At 28.1% G+C, this 27,925-nt stretch overlaps 2 protein-coding genes across 2 annotated transcripts in view; both read right to left on the bottom strand.

Moving 5' to 3' along the window:
• Positions 1-2,196: 2,196 nt before the first annotated feature.
• Positions 2,197-27,890, bottom strand: LOC113558316. The gene is given in 10 exon segments (XM_026963782.2): positions 2,197-2,465; positions 2,468-2,527; positions 2,530-2,580; positions 2,583-2,873; positions 2,876-3,742; positions 3,745-6,843; positions 6,846-7,433; positions 9,947-10,000; positions 10,983-12,201; positions 14,330-27,890. Coding segments are annotated over 10 exon segments (10,389 nt in total). The 5' UTR covers positions 18,221-27,890.
• LOC113558317 overlaps positions 18,460-27,925 on the bottom strand; it is a 40,466-nt gene continuing 31,000 nt past the window's right edge. Inside the window, exons 23-28 of the mRNA XM_026963783.1 lie at positions 22,816-23,190; positions 22,582-22,710; positions 20,867-21,243; positions 18,859-19,204; positions 18,518-18,651; positions 18,460-18,465 (exon numbers count right to left, since the gene is read on the bottom strand). Of these exons, the coding sequence (XP_026819584.1) occupies positions 18,460-18,465; positions 18,518-18,651; positions 18,859-19,204; positions 20,867-21,243; positions 22,582-22,710; positions 22,816-23,190 (1,367 nt within the window). The remainder of the gene's footprint in view (positions 18,466-18,517; positions 18,652-18,858; positions 19,205-20,866; positions 21,244-22,581; positions 22,711-22,815; positions 23,191-27,925) is intronic.

Consider the following 27,925-nt stretch of genomic DNA (forward strand, 5'->3'; position numbering starts at 1 on the left):
AAATTGGATAGGTAATAAATGTTAAAATATTTTTTTTGTTTTAAATCTTATTATTTAATAATTTGATTATTAACCAGTATTTATTTGATGTTGAAAGCGCCAGTCATGCTCGCGTAGATCTATTTCTGTATCGTCGTCCATACTAATTTCACACTTCAACTCCGGTTTTGATGCAGCCACTTGCAACTCTACCAATCACCCACAAAAAAGCGTCTAAATCTAATTACTAATATAAGTATTACTAAAATCTAAGTACTAAATACTAACTTATATTAGATTTTATATAGTTTCATTATCTAATACTGTTTTTTTTAAATATTTTTATTTTATGTAACTTAATATACACATGTGAATCCTATTTATATTTTATATTGTACTAGATATTTTTCAAAAATTATATCATACAACAGCTCCCCCATATTAATTCGTATGTTTGGAAGAGAGAGAGAGACGAAAAGTAATGATTTAATCATAGTTTTTGCATATACTTAGTTTATAATTGCTTATTAGTTATTAGTTATTATAGTTATTTTAATATAATTATTAAAGTTTATAGTAGGTCACAAGTGTTTTACTTACAAAAAACATGGAAAATTGTATGTTAATAATAATCCATTTTACTTTTACTTCGTTATTTTAATCTTTTAGTATTATCAAATTTCTAGTTAAAGATAATTCTAAGTAGGAGTTTGTTGATATGTATTTTAATTTTGAAGCAAATTATGAGTATAGAAGATAAAAAAATTATAATTTTAAAATGTTATCATAATTTGTTTAAAAAAAAAAAAACATAAAAAACATTGTGTTGGTCAAAAATAATATTCATATACTTATTTAGATTTTATAATAAGTCAAATTAATTGAGTAATAAAACAATAAAAGCAAGTGTTAAATGGATTATAACGTAAAATGTTTTGTGTTATGCTTAGTAAGATAAAGACCATATTTTAATAGGTATGTTGTCCTTTTAAAAGGTTGTGGATAAATAATTTATGTAGTTACATATTAATTTATTACTAAGACATCAAATATATACACCTAGTATAAATGTATCACAAATTATCCATTTAATTTATTATTAGTAATTCATAATTCATTTGTAGTTTTATTAATATTAATTTAAGAAGAAACATTTCAGTAACAAAAAAATGAACTATTAACAACAACTAAGAAATTATGGAAATATTTTAAATAGCTATTATGTCTGGGAAAGGCAACTGATCTCTTTGTCTCTCTTGAATACACCCCTGTTTTTATATAACTTAGTGAGCTACACATAATGAATTATAAATAAAATATACTTTAATTTTTGTTGGGTATTAACTAGATTTTTTGTGAGTTATTTGTATTCATGCATTTGTTATTAGCCAAATTATTTACCTTTATTGTATCATTATTTGATGCTTCTGTTATCTCTTCAGACGAACCTATAACATTTAAATTATATTATTTATCTAAAATATTCATATTTTAACGTATTAATAAAGTTTTTATTTTTGAAAAGATGTTATTAAAAATTCAAACATTCAATCGAAGTTTTGTTTTAAAGGCATGCAATGGTTATTAAAATATAGGTTATGAAGAAAATAGTATTGGAATAGTAGAGAAAAAATACAATGAGTTTATGTACAGATGAAGATGACCTATATTACATATCTAATGCACATAATACCTGAAATATGTGTTGACGTTTTCTTACTGATTTCAAATCCACTAGGGGCATCTTTAGAAAGTTTTTCTCAAACATTCGTTTAATTCGTCTTCAGAAACACCTTTATTTGCTAGTTCTTCAGTATTAAAAACCATTCGTTTTTGTACAATTCGTGTGACAAATATATTCCATGCTCGTCTGTACGTTCTATATCCTCTTGAAATTCACCAGGTTTAAAGTATTCTACAAAATCTTCAATAATTTTTTCTTTTCGGGTCCTTTTGCCGTTACTTTATGTATTCAGCAGGCAATCGTATGATTTTGTGAGTGAATTCTGTTCTATCTGAATCCTTTTTATATGTTTCGAAAGTTTCATTTTCGTCAAACCAATCGTGTTTGTTTTCAGTTTGTCTAGGCCTTCCATACTAGATACCATAGTATTGGAACCTCCACTTGTGAAACTAGAAGACATGTTAGATCCAGTTTCACAGTGGTAAGTGGCATTGTCGATGTGGAACTTATTGGTCCTAGTGAATCATTACTACCTAAATTAAACTGTTTCTGTATGATGACTCTTTAGAATGGTCATCCATAATTGGACTACTAAAACCACGACTTGAAACACTTGAGTTCATGCAGTCATCATAATCAATTTGTTTCCCTTCAACACACCCTATATTTGGCATATGCTCCAGAGAAGCTGACACTTTCATTTCAGTAACAATTGTTTTTAAGTCAAGAGATTCTGTACTAGTTAAATTATCATCTTCTGATATATGTTTTTCAGAATAATCTTCGTTTTGTTCTAAGTTATCTCAGCTTCTTTGATTATTTCATTGATTTTAAACATCCCCTCTTCGTCATCTAATGATTTTCAGTAGCTAAAGCCTTGTTTTCAATTAACTCAGTTTTAAAACAAGCTGCTTCTATGTTTCAAAATCTTTGAGAGAAGTTAATGATAAATCATCCTTTCTACTATTAGAAGAACTTGTAGTAGATGCTAAAGATCCCGAAGACTTAGCTTTCATTGATTCGATTCTTACCAACTGTTCTAACCTTTCAAATTCTTGTAGGGAATTCACAGATATATTATCATTTTCTAACGATTTTCCTAAGTATTTTTTGCTTTCTGGAGTGCTGCTAAACGATTCTTTCATGCTGCCAAAACTATCAATTGAATGACTGACTTGACTGCCAATACTCCCAACTTTACTGCTTTGCAATCGTCTGTATCTTCTTCTTTGATATCTTCAAGAGGGGGTCTTTCATACTCTATATTATATCCATATACTTCATTTATAGTGTTGTCATCTTCAAATTGAAGTTCCACCCATTTTTGATTTGTAAATTCTAATTCAAGTTGACTTTTTGATCCTGGACTTTCAGAGTCTGATTCATGTTGAGGTGAACCAGTGATGCTTACATTTTTATGAATGATTTTAGTTTTTCTTTCAATTTGTATTGCTTTTCCTTCAGAATCTTCTTCCATAGCTTCTTTTCCTATTTCTTCTATAACTACAAATTCATCTTCTGAGCTGTCTACAAGTTTTTCTTCAATATTATCAACTAATTCGAAAGATTCACTTAAAGAAACAGATTCTTTTTCTTCTATTTCTTCAACATTTTCAAGAATTGTTTGTTCCTCACCAGTCCATGAAGGTTCTTCATGTGGGTCATACTCTTCATTTATTATGTATTCTCTACCCTGATCTGTATCTGATGATTCTTTACTACTAATTGATGCAGGAGTTTGTGGGGTTGATGATTTGATTTCGAGTTCCTTAGCTTCTAGGTCTAAGTCAGGGTAATGAAAACCTCGATCAATCAAAGGAGCCATATGTTCTGTTATCATAATATTAGGAACCGTATCTGTAGAATTGTCTATTAAATCATCCTCATCTTCTGAAAAGGGATCCTCTGGTATTGTGGGCGGTAAAGAAGCGGGTATTGCTGGTGATACATGAGGTACCATTTGAAAAGCGGCATCAGATTCGGCAATATCATCAATATGATCAAAACTGTGTTTATCAGATATATTTCCATGCATATCAAAATTGTGTTTATCATGTATTAAAGGAATTTCTTTTCTAAATCCAAAACATGTGCATCTTTTGATGATATATTTTCAATTTTTTTTTTAGATACATCTTGAATATGGTCTGAATGTTGGTTATAAACTTTAAATTCTTTCAATGCATCTGTATCTATACTTTCTTTGTTTTCGATAGTATCCAAATCTTCCATTAGTATTTTACTAAATGAACTACTATTTCTTCGGTGTCCTTTTTTTTGTACATCTTCTGACTTTGTAGTCATTTGAGTACATACATTATGGCTAATACCATATTCTGTTGGTACTGAGGATGATAGAATTGTTACACATTTGTTGTCATTGTCATGACATTCATCTTCATTTTGTATAGTCAAAGTTTCAACAGATTTTGTATTTTCATCGCTGAAACTAAAACTGCATGTTCCAGATTCAGGAAATCCATTCATTGCTTCAACAACAGTTTGAATTGCTTGGCCTTCTGTACTTGATATACTCATACTAGCATCTTCACTAGAAAATAATTTTTCTTCATGTGATGACGAATCGGATAAGCTGTCACTAGTTATATGTTTCGGCATAGGATGAAAAGTCATTTCATGTGATCTTTTCATTTTTTGCATGTTTTTTTCACTATTAATAGCTGGCTGAGAAAATGGTTGAGTTTTATACATGCAACTGTACTCCATTTCAGTTAGCTCTGCTATAATTGGTAAGGATTCTCCTCTAATTATATGCATAGGTATTTCTTGTTCGTATGGTTCTATTTTATCTTCATCTTCTAAAATTGAGTTTGTACCTTCTTGGTCAAAATCTAAATCTCCAGTTGATGCAATAAGTGTTTCAGATGCTTCACTGTTTTCCACTGAAGCAAGGTTTCCAGAGCTTTCTGAATCTAGAGATTTCATTGATTCTCTTGAGCTCAGTGAACTTATTGCTGTGTGATACTCATTTGATGGTACTGAAATTGCAGATTCATATTCAGAAGATCCAGCTAAAAGCCCATCCACATCTGACGAACATGGTCTGCTAGATGACGTGAGATCAAATGAATGATAATGGCTATCACTTGAACTGGAATCTGTAGGTTTTTTTGTTGATAATTTATTTATATTAATAGAATCAGCTTTTCTTAGGACAACGGTGTCAAAATTCACTCGTTTTTCTTCACGAATATCAACCGAAGATGATGATGGGGAAGTTGGTGAGTGTACAGAATTTTCTTTTGAAGGAGAAGATTCCGTGCTTAATTGTTTGATCAGTGACTTTGATGAACATGGCTCGAATTCTTTTATTAATGTTACTTCGTTTTTATAATCGTTCACAGTTTCTTTCAAAATACAAGATGTTGCTCGGTATTCTTTTCTGTCTATATTACAGATTTCCAATCCATCATCTGTGATTTGTGTCGAGTGTTGTTTTTCTTTTATCAATTCATCATCGAAATCTTTTATCAATGTATCAACGTGTTTTTCATTGTTAATAATATTTCCAGTCTTCCCATTTATGACTTGTTTATTTTTCACTTCAAAACATTCTTTAGAGTGAAATTTATGACTATCATTTTCTACAAAATGTTCATTGACTATTTTTCCCTTTTCAGTATCTGACGTTTTACTCGAATTAAGAATATCGTGTACACTATTATCATCACTGGAATTGTAATATGACCCAAGTTCTTGTGTTTCTATTTTTTGATCATTATCATTAATTATTTTATTTTCAAGAACATCAGTTTTAGTATCTTTGTAGTAATTACGAGACATTAATTTATGATCAACCTGTCCACCCGAAAAATAATCTTTTTGTTGAGATTCTATTCGTTTATCATTTTCATTTTGTTGTTCTTTTATATATGCTTCAATAATTAAATTATCGTTTGCCTCTTTATAATAATCTTCTTTTTCATCATGTGAAGATTGTCCATATTCATTAAATATACCCGGGTCTTTATTGGAGGGATTTGTTTTAGATTTTTCGTAATCACTTTCTGGAATAGTATGCTCAGTGATATGCGATTTTAATAATCCTTCGTATTCGATTTCAAAACCACTACTTTTTAAATCTTCATCTGTAATTTCAATGCTTGAAGTAATTGTATCATGTTTTGATATACTTTTTAATTGGTCCCTGGATTTTTTTGCTAATACTGATTCCATAATTTTTAATTTCAAATCTTCTCCTTCCATATCTAAATAACCACTGTTTTCTAGTTGTTGAAATTGATCAGGTGACATCATTAAATGATGTAAATTGGCCAACACATCGTGACGTTTTGTAAGCTCAACTTCAATTTCATTAATTAATTGTTCAGCTATAGTTCTTGCCAATTCTCCAGTCATTTCTTTTTTTGTGTTTTCAAGAGATTCTATAGAATTAACTTGTTGAACAAAATTTTGATGGAAAAGACATTGATCTTTGACATCAATGTTCTCTAAATCTTGTTCATCTGTTCCGAGCTGTGTAACTTCCCATATTGTATCTGGAATGTGTTCTTCTGGAGTGTGAATAATACGATCTGGTATGATTTGTGAACTCATTTTTTTTTCGTTTTCTATTTCATGATGTAATTCGTCATCAATCATTGAAGAGTCAATTGATTCAGTTTGTAAAATGGATTTTTCTTTTTCTTCAATATACGAACAAGTGTCAGAAGGAATTTCATCAATATGATCGTGAGTTAAACTTGATGAATTTTTGTCTTTTGATTGTTTCGAAATGACTTTGTTTAATTTAATTTCTTCTGGTAAATCATCAAGAACAGATGATTCAGCAGATTCGGTTTTTGTAATTGATTTTTCACTTGTACTTCCAGAAATTTTATCAGATGACGAATGTATTGAGTTTATTGAAATACTTTTTTCACATTTTAAACCTAAATATTTTTCTTCTGGTATTAATGAATCTATTTGCTCGTCTAATTCATTAGAAAAAATGTGTTTATGAATTTGGCGATTAATAAGAACTTCTTGGCTTGGAGATTGTTGATGTGTTGTAGATTTCAAAGATTTATGTTCAGGTGAGGATTCTTGTTCCATTTGTATACCTTCCATTTGTGGTTTAATTTGCTGAATATACTTTTTAGAGGAAATATGTTCAGTTTGATGAGATGGTAATGACATTGATCTATTTTTTGTGTCTATTTTTTTTTATTTGAACCCTGAGAATATTCCGTTTTAGCGGTAATTTTATCATCAAAAACATCTTCTTGAAACCCTTCATTTTCAAATGCTAATGATTCTTCTCCATATTTAATAATATATTCAGTTTCAGAATCTAATCGTTTATTTTCTTTAACATCATTTGTTTCTAGTTGTGGTATATGTTCATCGAGTAATTCCGACTTCAGACAAGTGAACTCAGAAACTACAGTTTTTTCTGTAGTTTGGTTACTTGTCATTGGTTTTTTGATCATTTCAGGCACTTCTGTATTATCAGAAGCACCGAATGAATTTTCGAAGAGTTCTAAAGAAGCATTGTTCGTTACAGATATTTTTGAATCTTTTATTGGTAATGAAATACTATATCTAGGTTTTGGTAGCGGAGGTTGATTAGTTTTGGTTATTTCTTCCCAAAATAGTTTTTTTGTTGTATAGTTTACATCATCTTCATCTAAAGAAGCCGTAACACTACTGTCAATGGAATGTCTAGGATTTGGTTTAGGTGGGATTTTATCTATGGAGTTTTGTAGTGCTAAGTTGCTGGCGTTAGTTGTTAATTCTGGGCTGCGCTCTGTACACACAATACAATCAAACAAAATACAGGATTAGAATATTGGTTATTTATACAACGGTTAACTAACTAATACAAACTCGCCAAAAAGATCAAGTCCTAGGATATTTATGTATTATGGATTTCTATTTAAATTAAAAAAAAAATTGTTTGTAGATGTTTGTCTACAAAGAAGCCTGAATTTATAGTGCTTTATTTTGTTTTGTTATACGTTGGTTTATATTATAATATAAAATAAAACAAATACATAAATTAATTTATTTCATAGAAATCGTAGTACCATAAGATACATTTTACTGCCAAGTTTAATATACCTTTATTTTTTTTATTGTTAGTATTGAAAGAAGCGTTATTATTCTATTTAGCTTCTAAGTGATATTAAATTTACCAGCTCCATCCCATATTTGATTGGCAACATCGACCTCTTCATTTGATAACTGAGAAATTATTCTATGATATTCGCCTTCGACTGCTTGTTTGGCGATTGGGCTATCTTCTAATGTTTCTGAAGCCATGCGTTCAAATCTTCTCTCTACCCTTTTTAAAGTTTTTTCTCCAACATCTGTATCCATTTCAAATTTCATTTCTTCTATGACACTTGTTTGATTAATAGCAGATATTGACATATTACAGTCGTCTATGTCATTATCACTGTCACTTTGTCCCGGATAAACAATTTCATCATCTTCTGATTCCAAACGAAATGTAACTTTTCTACCCGGTAATTTCTCTGGAGGTTCAGTTACTATGTATTCATAATCATTATCAGATTCACTATCATCTTTGTGAATTTCTCTAAATGTTGGTCTTTGATGTGTTGATAATCTTTGAGAACCACCGACTCCATTTCTTCGAATTTTCGGAGAGGATATTATTGGGATAGGAGAAGGGCAATCTGATAATTGTTCGACTTCTAGAGTTTCATGAGGATCTGAATCAGAGGACCCGGAAGATAATTCTCCAGAAGCTGCTAATTTAGCAGTTTCTTGTTCAATTAACATATCTATGAGCAAATTAGTAAGAGTTTCATCGTGGTTACCAGGATCACTCAACATTGTCTTTAACTTTTCTTGTACAGTATCTGGAGATATTTTTGAATAATCAACAGATTTCCATTCATCTAAGTGTTCATAATCGTCAGGTACAGTATTTTCTGAAGGGGTTCTAACCATTAATGGTCTTATTTGAGTACGATCGTTTTCTGAAAACGATTATTTCTCAAAAAAGTTATACATTAATTATATATCAATTTTCTTATTTTTATTTTCTATTTTATTTTTTTAATGTGAGGAATTTTAAAGGAAATAGGGAATTAGCAGTTAGTAGCTTATTGTTATAAAAAACAATCCAGTATAATACTCGAAAACAACACACCTCACCTGTTTTATTATGTGGTAGCCATATACAATAACCAGAATTCTGATTCTTTGACATTTTTGATACTGATTTTTTATTCTTCTTAGGAGTAAAATAGCATATTTGAAATGATTCAGTCAATGATTCTTGCGAACCTGATAAAAATATATGTCGTTCTGACAATGGCAAGCAAGGCATAGACCTATTCCACCATCTATAAGGCAAGCTCGCGGTATTAAAATTACTACGGAAACTTGGTCCTTGAACTTCTTGTATGTTATCGGATTTTGGAAATCCACAATGATTTATTGTTTGCATAATGTCATTTAACGAATGTCGTATTTGGTTTTCTTGATTTTGAACATCATTTAATAGTCGATAGATTCTTTTTTGTACATTGTCTATGCTACCAACTCCATTAGACGAGCTTTCTGATTCTGATACTTCGGCTTGTAAACTATTTGTTAATTTTTCTTGTTTTTCTACTTTATTTTCCAAAATTTCCACAGCTTTTACCAATTTTGCTAGTTCTTCTCTGCTATCGCTAATTGCGGTATTGATCAATAAATTGTCAAAATAATCTGACTTTTTTTGACTGAATAATTCATTTGAAATATAATCTATGGGTCATGTTATGTTCATTAAATTATTTACATAACAAAAAAAACAAAAATCAAACCATTTATACATAATTATTAATTATATAATTTTACCATTATATAAAATATTTTTATTATTATATATTATTATCTAAATACAAATAAAATATATTTCATTAAAATCGAAATTTAATTCAATTCAGTTAAAAAATAATTCCAAGTATTGTGTAAACATAATTTGTTATTTTGTTTTATTAATGTTTTTATTATTTTCTATTGTTAAAACAACGTATAACAAAACGTATTAGTGCAAAATTTTACATTTTTAATATTTATTTTTAAGCATTAATAGTGTTTTTTATTCTAAAAAAGCCTTTTGATTATATTAAATAAATACCAGTAAAATGAGCAAAGCAGGGAATTGGCGGTTAGTTAGTATCACTTGGAAATAAAGTTTGTATTATCTTTTTTGTAAGTTTACATTAAAACTGTGTAATCAGTGTGTGGTATCTAATTTTCTTTATACTAAAAATTATATTAAATTAATTCATTGCTTACCAGAATTATTTATAGACTTTGCATTTTGTTGTTGGATTTGATTAGCTTCATTCCCTACAAAATAATTAAAACTAATTAATATTTACGAAAATCAAAATATAAAAACAAAAATGGTTTTTTATTAAATAATATTAGTATATTACTGTAGTAAATGAATGTAATTATGTTGGGTCGCACAATGATTTAATAAACATTTAAACATTTAAAATTTCATTAAAATATACAAAGTAGTTATACATTTTTATTGACAATTAAATATGTATTAAATTTTGTACAACCCATTATTAGTAGACTAACTATTTTATTATTATTAATTTTTATTAAAACATTTATTATTAAATTTATAAATGCTTTTCATACATTTTTGATTATTTTGTGACTTAATTATTTTTTATTTTGTGTCTTACATAATATTTATTTAAATGTTAGTTTTGACCGTCACCTTTAATATACTTTAGTTGGTAATTACCTATATGGGATTTTTTTTTGATACATTTACAGTTATTTTTTTGATTTAAATCATATAATTTTATGTTACTATCCAAAGTTGATGATGGTTTGAAATTGAATTTTCGTTTCAATTTTGGACTACCGCACATACTTTCAAAAATATTTATTACGTCAGAGACATGTTTTATAGGTTCAAATTCAATTTTCTTCTGCTCTGGTTGTTTTTTCGTTTCTTTTTGATTAAATATTTTGAACGCCGATAGTCGTGTTATAGGGGAAGGGTATAATCTTTCTGTACTTGTAAATTTGTCTTTTAGGGAGTATACTTTTACCAGAGGTTTTTTGACCATTATTATTTGTGTTTGAAATGGTCTATTTATATATAACTGTACTATGTTTACAGGTTGAACAATAGTATATACAGCAATATACGTAAAATATTTATTTTGAAAGGTTTTAGTTGTTCCATACGTGAATAAATCTACTTCAAATTGTCGTATTGGATCATATGAGCTACTCTTAATAAAATAACCGGGTTCTAATGGCTCTAAAATATTTTCATTATTATAATCCGATATAGTCCTACCTGTCATTATTCCATCATTAAACCATCTCATTGATAAATTTCCGTAATCCCTACCAACGCTTAATAATACCGAATTTTGACTTTGAAAATCAATAGAAATACTAAAACCATTTCTGTTGTCATGTATTATAAATGTATTATTTTCTTGGTTTTTGATTTTATTTGTCTTAATATTTTGATCTTGTTTAGGAATCGCCACATTGCTTAGAGTGGGTTCAGACATGTATTTTGATAATGTTTTTTTTTTATTTTCTTCCGAACGTTTTTCAAAACTTTCTTCTATCTCTGAATTACATCGATTTTTTAATCGATATCGTTTTTTACCAAATTCTGCTTCAGGTGTTATATTTTTTTTTGATGCCATTACTCGATTTCTATATTTATGTTTACATCGATCTTGTTTGACAGTTTCTATAGATTCCACTACGCCTACATCTATATCATGGTAATATGTATTATTGTTATTGAAACATGATTCTGTGTCTCCGTGTTCTTCAACTGTTATAATTTCTTCTTCGGATTCAAAACCTTTAACTTCTTCGTTTGGGGATTTGAGCCAAATAGGGTTTGATTGTTCCGTTGATGATAATGCACTTATTGTCCCATCTTTTGAGTGAAACAAAATTTCTCTGTGTGGCTGTGGAAAATAAGGTATTGATTCTAAAGAGGGTGCTGTGTGTTCGACTTCATTGATTATACCTTTATCATCAGTGAAATGTTCAATATCAGTAAGCTCATCTATAACCTTATTGTTTTTTTCATATCCTTCATCTTCACTTAAGTCTTCGACATCTGTCAGAATGAAATAATCTATAGGTCCTGGCGAAAGATTAGGAGTTCGAATATAATACTTTTCATCATCTGAATCTGATATTACTTCAACATCTGTATAGCTATTCAAATCTGACAAACAAGGAGAAAGTGACTTTTGTAAATGTGTTGTAATGGGTGATTTCAATATAATTCTTGATTTATGTCTGGTCGGTTTAGGAGAAACTGATCGTGGTTCTTGTATCTTAATATTATTTTGCTCATTAGCTCCATTTAATAGATTTGTCACTTCAATATCTTCCTCATTAGACTCATATGCAGTTATTGCAATCTGGGGTAAGTTTTTTTTGCTTTCTTCTGACATTTCATTAAATAATGAAAATTGAGTTGAATTGTTCAAAACTAAATTCAATTCTATTGATGAATCGTCAAAAATGTTTGAGTTTATCTGTGGAAATAATGTGAGGTTAAATGAAATCATGAGTTTAAAAAAAACACTTGGAATTATCAAAAGAGATTTTAAAACTTTACCACATTCTAAAAATTTATTTTATTTTTAATTGGTTCCTATCGGCCATCATAGAGCCGTAATTGTTAATATTATTGTCACGTATAAGTTATACAATTAAGAAAAGGCTAAGCTTATAATTGTTTGGAGAAGATAGGAATAAAACATTTAGAAGATTTTGAAAATGTGGATCTAAATAAATTTGGTTTTGTTAGGATTTTTTTCTAAAGAAATGTTATTTAATATTCAAGAAAGACTTATTCAGTTTTTAAAAATAAATCAAATAAATACATATTTCTACAAAATTTTTATTGCGTAATTAATATATTAGGGCAATAATATATTTTTTTTAGATATTTTGTGTATATATTATATTTCTTTTTCAATCAATGTTAATCATTTACAGATAAAATGCAAAGAAATACTAAAATATAGGTTCAGGGTAGTTTATAAAAATAAATCATACATTAAATAATATGTTGAAAATATATAGATTTTTAAAGTATTTTTTTGTTTGCTTCTTTCTATTTAATATTCTGTACTACTTATAATTTTGCATTTTTCAAATGTATTCATTATACATTGTCTGCGAATATGATACTTTATTATGTATCACATCATTTTTAATATACAATATATACGACATATGAATGATCTTTTGAGTCATTTTTTCACATTTTTGAAGATTTGAGATTTAATACTTGATTTAAAAACAATTCTCTGTACATACTTTTTAGGAATAATAAAATCCAATTTTATGTATTTAACCAACATATTTTTAAAATGGTATATTAAATTGCATTTTGTTCTTAACACATATACGGTAAAGACATAAAATAATAATCATAATATTAATACGAATATGATTGTCCATTTAAATAGCCATTTATTAACCTTAGTAATTTTTAAAATCTGCGCCTACGAAAGTCAATTAAGTGGCGTGCAATTTCATTCTTTTAAAAAACCGATAGGGGTCGAGGCGAAGTGATGCGAAAGTAATCCCAACTTAGTACTAGGTTCTTTTTAAAACAAGTTAGAAAAATAGCCATTTGTCAATACATTAAGGTTATATTATTTTTTTGTGATTTTTATTGCCTTGAAAACAATAGCAATTAAGCAGTAAGCAGTACCTATAAACTGGAAGTACTTGTACGATTTACACTTGGCACAGAATTTTTTATCTTACATATTAAAGAAGAAAGTACCCATATGTTGAAAATTGTGATATATTAGTTTACAGAGGACTGATGTAGAAGTCAAAATATTTTATTAACCCTGAACTTTTTATTTATATTCTGCTCTTCTAAACTTAAAATATTATTGATTACTAATACATCTCCAATTATACATTTTACTATTTTAGAAATGTACAATACTGCTGTTATATCTTTAAATACATAAAGTATAATATATGTAAATATTTGTACACTAGAGATTGTTTTATAATTAGTGGCATTATTATATTAGGTTATAATTATTTGGAAATTTAAAATGTATAGCTATATAAAAATAAGGAAGTTTTCAATTCCTATTAATGTATGTATATATGTATGTATGTATGTATGTATGTATATATGTATGTATGTATGTATGTATGTATGTATGTATGTATGTATGTATGTATGTATGTATGTATGTATGTATGTATGTATGTATGTATGTATGTATGTATGTATGAATATGCAACATTTTTTTATTATTAGAGAAAAGAAAAACATTCTATACACATAATTTGTACAATAAGTTATTGTGCTTTAAAAAATACATATATCGTAGTATGAACAATAGGGGATGGAAGTTGATGATAGAGGAAGTTGCAAATTTGTATACTCCACTAATTTTAATGTTTACAGCAGTTTTGTACACATTATATAGTGTACAACTCTAAATTATGTATTTAAACCTAACTTAATTAATAATTACATAACTACAAGTTTTTACGTATTGTAAATTTTTAAATTACAATTTTTAAAAAAAAATCATTTTAATTGTATATTTATGTGAATTGAACATTTTGTAGTAATTGTGTTTACTTGTTGATTTATTTTAAAATTAATTGTGTATATACCTCGGAATCTCGATTGGTGTCTGAGGTTGAAGAATGAGTAGTTTCCTCATCATCTAATGATACTGATTCTGTTATAGAAGCAGGTTGTTGTTCGGACATTGATGAACAAGAAGAACGTTTTGGTTGCTCATATACTAATTCTACCGATGAAACTCGATCCGAGGAGCTTGAGAAGACTTCTGATGTAATTAATACTGAACTGATTTTTTTATCAGCCTTTAAACACCTGTGAGCCGGACTTACTGGTAATGATGTTGGACTTATTTTTCTAGGTGAAGACATAAAGTCAAAACCACTTCTTTGTGACGGAGCACTTAAGACTCTTGGGTCCGAAACAGATGCTGATCGTGTATCCAAAAGTGACAAATTCTTTTTAGTTGTAATTTTATTTGAATTATCTTTAATAGGTATTCTTGATGGAGACGTGGGAACTTTTTTTTGCTTATCAAATATTATACGCTGATATTTTGTTGAAACATCAGATGTTTTATTGTGAACATGAGAAATATTTTCAAGTTTTCTATTGCGAGATTCAGTAGACGCCATATAACTTTTTAGTTTAGATTTGGGAGAAGTTTCGGGTACTTCCAACACTTGTTTATTTTTTAATTTTTCATTTACAGTTGTTTTACGATATTTTTCTATTTCTGGTTTATTAAATTTTTTATTTAACATTTTATTTGTGACTGGTAATTTATTATATGTACCTTGTGATTCAAGTGGTGGATGTAAAACATTTGTTAAAATATTACTTGTTGAACGTTTTGAATCTAATAGTTTAGTATTTGAAAGTTGATTAATTTTTGAATAGTTTTTTTTATTTACGGTAGTAATTGATTTTGTTGATGATTCGTTTGATATTTTAGTTGAAGTTGCAACTTTTATTGAAGTTACATTTTCACGTAATTTTTGATTGTTTTTACTTTCAGGATTAAATTCTTGACGAATATTTGATTTCTTTGTAAATGACTGATTTAAAGTTTGGTTCTTAGATATGAAAGTTGAAGATTTGCATTCACTGTTATCTACCGTTTCAATTTCAGATCCAAGAGATGATAAAATATTTTGTGTTATTTTTTTAGAAGAGTTAAATGATTTGAAATCTGTCAATTCAGTATCAGTTTTTGTTCTTAAAGTACTTGAAGATTTTATTAAATTGGATTTGGAACTAGAAAATCTTTTTTGACTCGATACACTAACATTATGCATCGATGTTTTGGATTCAAAAGATGAACGAATAGTTTTTGTACTTTCAGATCTCGTAACTTTTGATTTATTAGATGCCATAGATGATTTGGATATTGTAGATGTATAAGAACGTAATGAAGAACTACGTGTAACTCCAATACTTTCGGGTTTGACAATTTCTTTTGATTTAGTATTCTTTTTAATATATTCATTTTTAAGACTATCTAAATCTTTTGCTTTTTTAGAAGAACTGAAGCCTGACATTGTAATATCTGATTTTCGAAGTCCATACGATTTTTTACTTACATTTTTCGCTTTTGTATTACTATGAATAACATCAACTGAATTATTTGATAGAGTACTATCAGTTTCAGGTTTAGTACTACTGTCGGAGGACTTTTCAAGAAAGTCAACATTTTTCAATTTATGATGTAATAAAGTATTTTCTATAAATTCATTACTAACGTTGGAATTATAAAAACCAGTTTTTTCCTCTGTTTTAAGCTTTACACTTCTATTTTCACCATTCTCGGAATCATTCAAACTATGATCAAATTCAAAATGATCTAAAGTTGTAGATGTTACGTTCATAAACTCACAAAGATTATCACTTAATTCAATACTTGACTTTTCGAATAATGTATCTCTTAAATTATTTAAGGATATATCTCTTCCTACAGATGTTGATGTGGAAACTTCTAAATTATCCAAGCAACTTATCTCAGTACTACCATGGTCATCATTAATTACAAAGGAATCATTATTATATTCATTAGAAGATAAATGAGATGAAACGGAATTATTGATCTCAGACAAAAGAGTTGTGTTTTTAGTTTCAGAAATAGTCTTAGTGTCAAATTGGTAAGAATTTGACGAAGTAGCTACATTATCAAAGTAAGAAACATCAAATTTATTCCTATGAATATCAAGTGATATGTCTGGGTCTAAAGAATCACATAATTTGAGATTAGAATTCGAAAAATTCTCAGGATTGCTTATTACGATTTCATCAAAATTATTTTCACTACAGATTAAATCATTAGAGACGAATTTTGTTACAACAGTAGATTCAGATAAAGGTTTACTGGTAAATATTTCACGTGTAAAGATTTCTGAACTTTTGGTTTCATTATTAATCAATTTTTGAGACATATCAGAAGTATCAAGTTTAGAAGTGTCAGATTTTTCGAGTGTGGGTTTAATCATCGTAGCGTCGTCTAATAAAGTTTTAGGTAAATTCTTTTCAACAGGATTAAATTTAATTAATTCTTTTGAATCAGGTTTACATAAATCAAATTTATCAACAGTTATTATTTTTGATAATCCTTTCAAGTCTTTTTCACTAGCTATTGATTTAGTCGAATCTTTCAAGTCAGATTTACTAAATTTTATTTTGTCAGTTGTTGGTTCTTTTCGATCATTATCGTCAGTTAATAATCCTATTAATTCTTTTTCACTAGTTATTGACTTAGTCGAATCATTCAAGTCAGATTTAGTCAATTCTATTTTATCAGTTTTAGGTATTTTGTGATATTTATCGTCAGTTAATAATACTTTCAGGTCAAGTTCACTAGCTATTGATTTAAGGGAATCTTTTGAGTCAGATTTAGTCAATTCTATTTTATCAGTTATTATTTCATGTTTGATAATTTCAGTAGTATTAGATTCAATATTTATTATTTTTTGGGATTCTGTTTTCATATCGTCTATAATAGTATCAGATTTTTCGATTGTAATTTTATCTAGAACTGAATCAGTTTTTAGACTTTCAGGGATGTCCTTTTCAACGGGTGTTAATTTAATTGTTTCTTTTGAGTCAGATTTAGTCAATTCTATTTTATCAGTTGTAGGATCTTTTTGATTTTTATCGTCAGTTAATAATACCTTCACGTCTTTTTCACTAGCTATTGATTTAATCGAATCTTTCGAGTCAGATTTAGTCAATTCTATTTTATCAGTTTTTGGTATTGTGTGATCTTTATCGTCAGTTAATAATCCTTTCAGGTCAAGTTCACTACTATACGATGTTATTGAATCTTTCGAGTCAGATTTACTCAATTTTATTTTATCAGTTGTAGGATCTTTTTGATCTTTATCGTCAGTTAATAATACCTTTCCGTCTTTTTCACTAGCTATTGATTTAATTGAATCTTTCGAGTCAGATTTAGTCAATTCTATTTTATCAGTTTTTGGTATTGTGCGATCTTTATCATCAGTTAATAATCCTTTCAGGTCAAGTTCACTAGCTATTGATTTAATGGAATCTTTTGAGTCAGATTTAGTCAATTCTATTTTATCAGTAATTATTTCATGTTTGATAATTTCAGTAGTATTAGATTCAATATTTATTATTTTTTGTGATTCTGTTTTAATATCGTCTTTAACAGTATCAGATTTTTCGATTGTAATTTTATCTAGAACTGAATCAGTTTTTAGACTTTCAGGGATGTCCTTTTCAACGGATGTTAATTTAATTGTTTCTTTTGAGTCAGATTTAGTCAATTCTACTTTATCAGTTGTAGGATCTTTTTGATCATTATCGTCAGTTAATAATACCTTCACGTCTTTTTCACTAGCTATTGATTTAATCGAATCTTTCGAGTCAGATTTAGTCAATTCTATTTTATCAGTTATTAGTTCATGTTTGATAATTTCAGTAGTTTTAGATTCAATATTTAATATGTTTTGGGATACTGTTTTCATATCGTCTATAATAGTATCAGATTTTTCGATTGTAATTTTATCTAGAACTGAATCAGTTTTTAGACTTTCAGGGATGTCCTTTTCAACGGGTGTTAATTTAATTGTTTCTTTTGAGTCGGATTTAGTCAATTCTACTTTATCAGTTATAGTTTCTTTTTGATCTCTATCGTCAGTTAATAATACCTTCCCGTCTTTTTCACTAGCTATTGATTTAATCGAATCTTTTGAGTCAGATTTAGTCAATTCTATTTTATCAGTTTTTGGTATTGTGTGATCTTTATCGTCAGTTAATAATACTTTCAGGTCAAGTTCACTACTATACGATGTAATTGAATCTTTCGAGTCAGATTTCCTCAATTTTATTTTATCAGTTGTAGGATCTTTTTGATCTTTATCGTCAGTTAATAACACCTTCACGTCTTTTTCACTAGCTATTGATTTAATCGAATATTTCGAGTCAGATTTAGTCAATTCTATTTTATCTGTTTTTGGTACATCAGTTATTATTTCATGTTTGATAATTTCGGTAGTTTTAGATTCAATATTTATTATTTTTTGTGATTCTGTTTTAATATCGTCTTTAACAGTATCAGATTTTTCGATTGTAATTTTATCTAGAACTGAATCAGTTTTTAGACTTTCAGGGATGTCCTTTTCAACGGGTGTTAATTTAGTTGTTTCTTTTGAGTCAGATTTAGTCAAGTTTATTTTATCAGTTGAAGAATCTTTTTGATCTTTATCGTCAGTTAATAACACCTTCACGTCTTTTTCACTAGCTATTGATTTAATCGAATCTTTCGAGTCAGATTTAGTCAATTCTATTTTATCAGTTTTTGGTATTGTGTGATCTTTATCGTCAGTTAATAATACTTTCAGGTCAAGTTCACTACTATAGGATGTAATTGAATCTTTCGAGTCAGATTTCCTCAATTTTATTTTATCAGTTGTAGGATCTTTTTGATCTTTATCGTCAGTTAATAATACCTTCACGTCTTTTTCACTAGCTATTGATTTAATCGAATCTTTCGAGTCAGATTGAGTCAATTCTATTTTATCTGTTTTTGGTACATCAGTTATTATTTCATGTTTGATAATTTCGGTAGTTTTAGATTCAATATTTATTATTTTTTGTGATTCTGTTTTAATATCGTCTTTAACAGTATCAGATTTTTCGATTGTAATTTTATCTAGAACTGAATCAGTTTTTAGACTTTCAGGGATGTCCTTTTCAACGGGTGTTAATTTAATTGTTTCTATTGAGTCAGATTTAGTCAATTCTATTTTATCAGTTGTATGTTCTTTTTGATCATTATCGTCAGTTAATAATACCTTCACGTCATTTTCAATAGCTATAGATTTAATTGTTTCTTTTGAGTCAGATTTAGTCAATTCTATTTTATCAGTTGAAGAATCTTTTTGATCTTTATCGTCAGTTAATAACACCTTCACGTCTTTTTCACTAGCTATTGATTTAATCGAATCTTTCGAGTCAGATTTAGTCAATTCTATTTTATCAGTTTTTGGTATTGTGTGATCTTTATCGTCAGTTAATAATACATTCACGTCTTTTTCACTAGCTATTGATTTAATCGAATCTTTCGAGTCAGATTTAGTCAATTTTATTTTATCAGTTGTAGGATCTTTTTGATCTTTATCGTCAGTTAATAATACCTTCACGTCTTTTTTACTAGCTATTGATTTAATCGAATCTTTCGAGTCAGATTTAGTCAATTCTATTTTATCTGTTTTTGGTAAATCAGTTATTATTTCATGTTTGATAATTTCGGTAGTTTTAGATTCAATATTTATTATTTTTTGTGATTCGGTTTTAATATCGTCTTTAATGGTATCAGATTTTTCGATTGTAATTTTATCTAGAACTGAATCAGTTTTTAGACTTTCAGGGATGTCCTTTTCAACGGTTGTTAATTTAATTGTTTCTTTTGAGTCAGATTTAGTCAATTCTATTTTATCAGTTGTAGGATATTTTTGATCTTTATCGTCAGTTAATAATACCTTCACGTCTTTTTCACTAGCTATTGATTTAATCGAATCTTTCGAGTCAGATTTAGTCAATTCTATTTTATCAGTTTTTGGTATTGTGTGATCTTTATCGTCAGTTAATAATCCTTTCAGGTCAAGTTCACTACTATACGATGTAATTGAATCTTTCGAGTCAGATTTACTCAATTTTATTTTATCAGTTATAGTTTCTTTTTGATCTCTATCGTCAGTTAATAATACCTTCCCGTCTTTTTCACTAGCTATTGATTTAATCGAATCTTTTGAGTCAGATTTAGTCAATTCTATTTTATCAGTTTTTGGAATTGTGTGATCTTTATCGTCAGTTAATAATCCTTTCAGGTCAAGTTCACTACTATACGATGTAATTGAATCTTTCGAGTCAGATTTACTCAATTTTATTTTATCAGTTGTAGGATCTTTTTGATCTTTATCGTCAGTTAATAATACCTTCACGTCTTTTTCACTAGCTATTGATTTAATCGAATCTTTCGAGTCAGATTTAGTCAATTCTATTTTATCTGTTTTTGGTAAATCAGTTATTATTTCATGTTTGATAATTTCGGTAGTTTTAGATTCAATATTTATTATTTTTTGTGATTCTGTTTTAATATCGTCTTTAACAGTATCAGATTTTTCGATTGTAATTTTATCTAGAACTGAATCAGTTTTTAGACTTTCAGGGATGTCCTTTTCAACGGGTGTTAATTTAATTGTTTCTTTTGAGTCAGATTTAGTCAACTCTACTTTATCAGTTGTAGGATCTTTTTGATCTTTATCGACAGTTAATAATACCTTCACGTCTTTTTCACTAGCTATAGATTTAATCGAATCTTTCGAGTCAGATTTAGTCAATTCTATTTTATCAGTTTTTGGTATTGTGTGATCTTTATCGTCAGTTAATAATCCTTTCAGGTCAAGTTCACTACTATACGATGTAATTGAATCTTTCGAGTCAGATTTACTCAATTTTATTTTATCAGTTGTAGGATCTTTTTGATCTTTATCGTCAGTTAATAATACCTTCCCGTCTTTTTCACTAGCTATTGATTTAATCGAATCTTTTGAGTCAGATTTAGTCAATTCTATTTTATCAGTTTTTGGTATTGTGTGATCTTTATCGTCAGTTAAAAATCCTTTCAGGTCAAGTTCACTACTATACGATGTAATTGAATCTTTCGAGTCAGATTTACTCAATTTTATTTTATCAGTTGTAGGATCTTTTTGATCTTTATCATCAGTTAATAATACATTCACGTCTTTTTCACTAGCTATTGATTTAATCGAATCTTTCGAGTCAGATTTAGTCAATTCTATTTTATCAGTTTTTGGTAAATCAGTTATTATTTCATGTTTGATAATTTCGGTAGTTTTAGATTCAATATTTATTATTTTTTGTGATTCTGTTTTAATATCGTCTTTAATGGTATCAGATTTTTCGATTGTAATTTCATCTAGAACTGAATCAGTTTTTAGACTTTCAGGGATGTCCTTTTCAACGGTTGTTAATTTAATTGTTTCTTTTGAGTCAGATTTAGTCAATTCTATTTTATCAGTTGTAGGATATTTTTGATCTTTATCGTCAGTTAATAATACCTTCACGTCTTTTTCACTAGCTATTGATTTAATCGAATCTTTCGAGTCAGATTTAGTCAATTCTATTTTATCTGTTTTTGGTAAATCAGTTATTATTTCATGTTTGATAATTTCGGTAGTTTTAGATTCAATATTTATTATTTTTTGTGATTCTGTTTTAATATCGTCTTTAATGGTATCAGATTTTTCGATTGTAATTTTATCTAGAACTGAATCAGTTTTTAGACTTTCAGGGATGTCCTTTTCAACGGTTGTTAATTTAATTGTTTCTTTTGAGTCAGATTTAGTCAATTCTATTTTATCAGTTGTAGGATATTTTTGATTCTTATCGTCAGTTAATAATACCTTCACGTCTTTTTCACTAGCTATTGATTTAATCGAATCTTTCGAGTCAGATTTAGTCAATTCTATTTTATCAGTTTTTGGTATTGTGTGATCTTTATCGTCAGTTAATAATCCTTTCAGGTCAAGTTCACTACTATACGATGTAATTGAATCTTTCGAGTCAGATTTACTCAATTTTATTTTATCAGTTATAGTTTCTTTTTGATCTCTATCGTCAGTTAATAATACCTTCCCGTCTTTTTCACTAGCTATTGATTTAATCGAATCTTTTGAGTCAGATTTAGTCAATTCTATTTTATCAGTTTTTGGTATTGTGTGATCTTTATCGTCAGTTAATAATCCTTTCAGGTCAAGTTCACTACTATACGATGTAATTGAATCTTTCGAGTCAGATTTACTCAATTTTATTTTATCAGTTGTAGGATCTTTTTGATCTTTATCGTCAGTTAATAATACCTTTCCGTCTTTTTCACTAGCTTTTGATTTAATCGAATCTTTCGAGTGAGATTTAGGCAATTCTATTTTATCTGTTTTTGGTAAATCAGTTATTATTTCATGTTTATTAATTTTGGTAGTTTTAGATTCAATATTTATTATTTTTTGTGATTCTGTTTTAATATCGTCTTTAACACTATCAGACTTTTCGATTGTAATTTTATCTAGAGCTGAATCAGTTTTTAGACTTTCAGGGATGTCCTTTTCAACGGGTGTTAATTTAGTTGTTTCTTTTGAGTCAGATTTAGTCAATTTTATTTTATCAGTTGTAGAATCTTTTTGATCTTTATCGTCAGATAATAATACCTTCACGTCTTTTTCACTAGCTATAGATTTAATCGAATCTTTCGAGACAGATTTAGTCAATTCTATTTTATCAGTTTTTGGTATTGTGTGATCTTTATCGTCAGTTAAAAATCCTTTCAGGTCAAGTTCACTACTATACGATGTAATTGAATCTTTCGAGTCAGATTTACTCAATTTTATTTTATCAGTTGTAGTATCTTTTTGATCTTTATCATCAGTTAATAATACATTCACGTCTTTTTCACTAGCTATTGATTTAATCGAATCTTTCGAGTCAGATTTAGTCAATTCTATTTTATCTGTTTTTGGTAAATCAGTTATTATTTCATGTTTGATAATTTCGGTAGTTTTAGATTCAATATTTATTATTTTTTGTGATTCGGTTTTAATATCGTCTTTAACACTATCAGATTTTTCGATTGTAATTTTATCTAGAGCTGAATCAGTTTTTAGACTTTCAGGGATGTCCTTTTCAACGGGTGTTAATTTAGTTGTTTCTTTTGAGTCAGATTTAGTTAATTTTATTTTATCAGTTGTAGAATCTTTTTGATATTTATCGTCAGATAATAATACCTTCACGTCTTTTTCACTAGCTATTGATTTAATCGAATCTTTCGAGTCAGATTTAGTCAATTCTATTTTATCAGTTTTTGGTATTGTGTGATCTTTATCGACAGTTAAAAATCCTTTCAGGTCAAGTTCACTACTATACGATGTAATTGAATCTTTCGAGTCAGATTTACTCAATTTTATTTTATCAGTTGTAGGATCTTTTTGATCTTTATCATCAGTTAATAATACATTCACGTCTTTTTCACTAGCTATTGATTTAATCGAATCTTTCGAGTCAGATTTAGTCAATTCTATTTTATCAGTTTTTGGTATTGTGTGATCTTTATCGTCAGTTAAAAATCCTTTCAGGTCAAGTTCACTACTATACGATGTAATTGAATCTTTCGAGTCAGATTTACTCAATTTTATTTTATCAGTTGTAGGATCTTTTTGATCTTTATCATCAGTTAATAATACATTCACGTCTTTTTCACTAGCTATTGATTTAATCGAATCTTTCGAGTCAGATTTAGTCAATTCTATTTTATCAGTTTTTGGTAAATCAGTTATTATTTCATGTTTGATAATTTCGGTAGTTTTAGATTCAATATTTATTATTTTTTGTGATTCTGTTTTAATATCGTCTTTAATGGTATCAGATTTTTCGATTGTAATTTCATCTAGAACTGAATCAGTTTTTAGACTTTCAGGGATGTCCTTTTCAACGGTTGTTAATTTAATTGTTTCTTTTGAGTCAGATTTAGTCAATTCTATTTTATCAGTTGTAGGATATTTTTGATCTTTATCGTCAGTTAATAATACCTTCACGTCTTTTTCACTAGCTATTGATTTAATCGAATCTTTCGAGTCAGATTTAGTCAATTCTATTTTATCTGTTTTTGGTAAATCAGTTATTATTTCATGTTTGATAATTTCGGTAGTTTTAGATTCAATATTTATTATTTTTTGTGATTCTGTTTTAATATCGTCTTTAATGGTATCAGATTTTTCGATTGTAATTTTATCTAGAACTGAATCAGTTTTTAGACTTTCAGGGATGTCCTTTTCAACGGTTGTTAATTTAATTGTTTCTTTTGAGTCAGATTTAGTGAATTCTATTTTATCAGTTGTAGGATATTTTTGATCTTTATCGTCAGTTAATAATACCTTCACGTCTTTTTCACTAGCTATTGATTTAATCGAATCTTTCGAGTCAGATTTAGTCAATTCTATTTTATCAGTTTTTGGTATTGTGTGATCTTTATCGTCAGTTAATAATCCTTTCAGGTCAAGTTCACTACTATACGATGTAATTGAATCTTTCGAGTCAGATTTACTCAATTTTATTTTATCAGTTATAGTTTCTTTTTGATCTCTATCGTCAGTTAATAATACCTTCCCGTCTTTTTCACTAGCTATTGATTTAATCGAATCTTTTGAGTCAGATTTAGTCAATTCTATTTTATCAGTTTTTGGTATTGTGTGATCTTTATCGTCAGTTAATAATCCTTTCAAGTCAAGTTCACTACTATACGATGTAATTGAATCTTTCGAGTCAGATTTACTCAATTTTATTTTATCAGTTGTAGGATCTTTTTGATCTTTATCGTCAGTTAATAATACCTTCACGTCTTTTTCACTAGCTATTGATTTAATCGAATCTTTCGAGTCAGATTTAGTCAATTCTATTTTATCAGTTTTTGGTATTGTGTGATCTTTATCGTCAGTTAAAAATCCTTTCAGGTCAAGTTCACTACTATACGATGTAATTGAATCTTTCGAGTCAGATTTACTCAATTTTATTTTATCAGTTGTAGGATCTTTTTGATCTTTATCATCAGTTAATAATACATTCACGTCTTTTTCACTAGCTATTGATTTAATCGAATCTTTCGAGTCAGATTTAGTCAATTCTATTTTATCAGTTTTTGGTAAATCAGTTATTATTTCATGTTTGATAATTTCGGTAGTTTTAGATTCAATATTTATTATTTTTTGTGATTCTGTTTTAATATCGTCTTTAATGGTATCAGATTTTTCGATTGTAATTTCATCTAGAACTGAATCAGTTTTTAGACTTTCAGGGATGTCCTTTTCAACGGTTGTTAATTTAATTGTTTCTTTTGAGTCAGATTTAGTCAATTCTATTTTATCAGTTGTAGGATATTTTTGATCTTTATCGTCAGTTAATAATACCTTCACGTCTTTTTCACTAGCTATTGATTTAATCGAATCTTTCGAGTCAGATTTAGTCAATTCTATTTTATCTGTTTTTGGTAAATCAGTTATTATTTCATGTTTGATAATTTCGGTAGTTTTAGATTCAATATTTATTATTTTTTGTGATTCTGTTTTAATATCGTCTTTAATGGTATCAGATTTTTCGATTGTAATTTTATCTAGAACTGAATCAGTTTTTAGACTTTCAGGGATGTCCTTTTCAACGGTTGTTAATTTAATTGTTTCTTTTGAGTCAGATTTAGTGAATTCTATTTTATCAGTTGTAGGATATTTTTGATCTTTATCGTCAGTTAATAATACCTTCACGTCTTTTTCACTAGCTATTGATTTAATCGAATCTTTCGAGTCAGATTTAGTCAATTCTATTTTATCAGTTTTTGGTATTGTGTGATCTTTATCGTCAGTTAATAATCCTTTCAGGTCAAGTTCACTACTATACGATGTAATTGAATCTTTCGAGTCAGATTTACTCAATTTTATTTTATCAGTTATAGTTTCTTTTTGATCTCTATCGTCAGTTAATAATACCTTCCCGTCTTTTTCACTAGCTATTGATTTAATCGAATCTTTTGAGTCAGATTTAGTCAATTCTATTTTATCAGTTTTTGGTATTGTGTGATCTTTATCGTCAGTTAATAATCCTTTCAGGTCAAGTTCACTACTATACGATGTAATTGAATCTTTCGAGTCAGATTTACTCAATTTTATTTTATCAGTTGTAGGATCTTTTTGATCTTTATCGTCAGTTAATAATACCTTCACGTCTTTTTCACTAGCTATTGATTTAATCGAATCTTTCGAGTCAGATTTAGTCAATTCTATTTTATCTGTTTTTGGTAAATCAGTTATTATTTCATGTTTGATAATTTCGGTAGTTTTAGATTCAATATTTATTATTTTTTGTGATTCTGTTTTAATATCGTCTTTAACAGTATCAGATTTTTCGATTGTAATTTTATCTAGAACTGAATCAGTTTTTAGACTTTCAGGGATGTCCTTTTCAACGGGTGTTAATTTAATTGTTTCTTTTGAGTCAGATTTAGTCAATTCTACTTTATCAGTTGTAGGATCTTTTTGATCTTTATCGTCAGTTAATAATACCTTCACGTCTTTTTCACTAGCTATAGATTTAATCGAATCTTTCGAGTCAGATTTAGTCAATTCTATTTTATCAGTTTTTGGTATTGTGTGATCTTTAACGTCAGTTAATAATCCTTTCAGGTCAAGTTCACTACTATACGATGTAATTGAATCTTTCGAGTCAGATTTACTCAATTTTATTTTATCAGTTATAGTTTCTTTTTGATCTCTATCGTCAGTTAATAATACCTTCCCGTCTTTTTCACTAGCTATTGATTTAATCGAATCTTTTGAGTCAGATTTAGTCAATTCTATTTTATCAGTTGTATGTTCTTTTTGATCTCTATCGTCAGTTAATAATACCTTCACGTCTTTTTCACTAGCTATTGATTTAATCGAATCTTTCGAGTCAGATTTAGTCAATTCTATTTTATCTGTTTTTGGTAAATCAGTTATTATTTCATGTTTGATAATTTCGGTAGTTTTAAATTCAATATTTATTATTTTTTGTGATTCTGTTTTAATATCGTCTTTAACAGTATCAGATTTTTCGATTGTAATTTTATCTAGAACTGAATCAGTTTTTAGACTTTCAGGGATGTCCTTTTCAACGGGTGTTAATTTAATTGTTTCTTTTGAGTCAGATTTAGTCAATTCTACTTTATCAGTTGTAGGATATTTTCGATCTTTATCGTCAGTTAATAATACCTTCACGTCTTTTTCACTAGCTATTGATTTAATCGAATCTTTCGAGTCAGATTTAGTCAATTCTATTTTATCAGTTTTTGGTATTGTGTGATCTTTATCGTCAGTTAATAATCCTTTCAGGTCAAGTTCACTACTATACGATGTAATTGAATCTTTCGAGTCAGATTTACTCAATTTTATTTTATCAGTTATAGTTTCTTTTTGATCTCTATCGTCAGTTAATAATACCTTCCCGTCTTTTTCACTAGCTATTGATTTAATCGAATCTTTTGAGTCAGATTTAGTCAATTCTATTTTATCAGTTTTTGGTATTGTGTGATCTTTATCGTCAGTTAATAATCCTTTCAGGTCAAGTTCACT

The sequence above is a fragment of the Rhopalosiphum maidis genome, chromosome 4 (genome assembly GCF_003676215.2).
Source record: "Rhopalosiphum maidis isolate BTI-1 chromosome 4, ASM367621v3, whole genome shotgun sequence".
NCBI classification, from domain to species: domain Eukaryota; kingdom Metazoa; phylum Arthropoda; class Insecta; order Hemiptera; family Aphididae; genus Rhopalosiphum; species Rhopalosiphum maidis.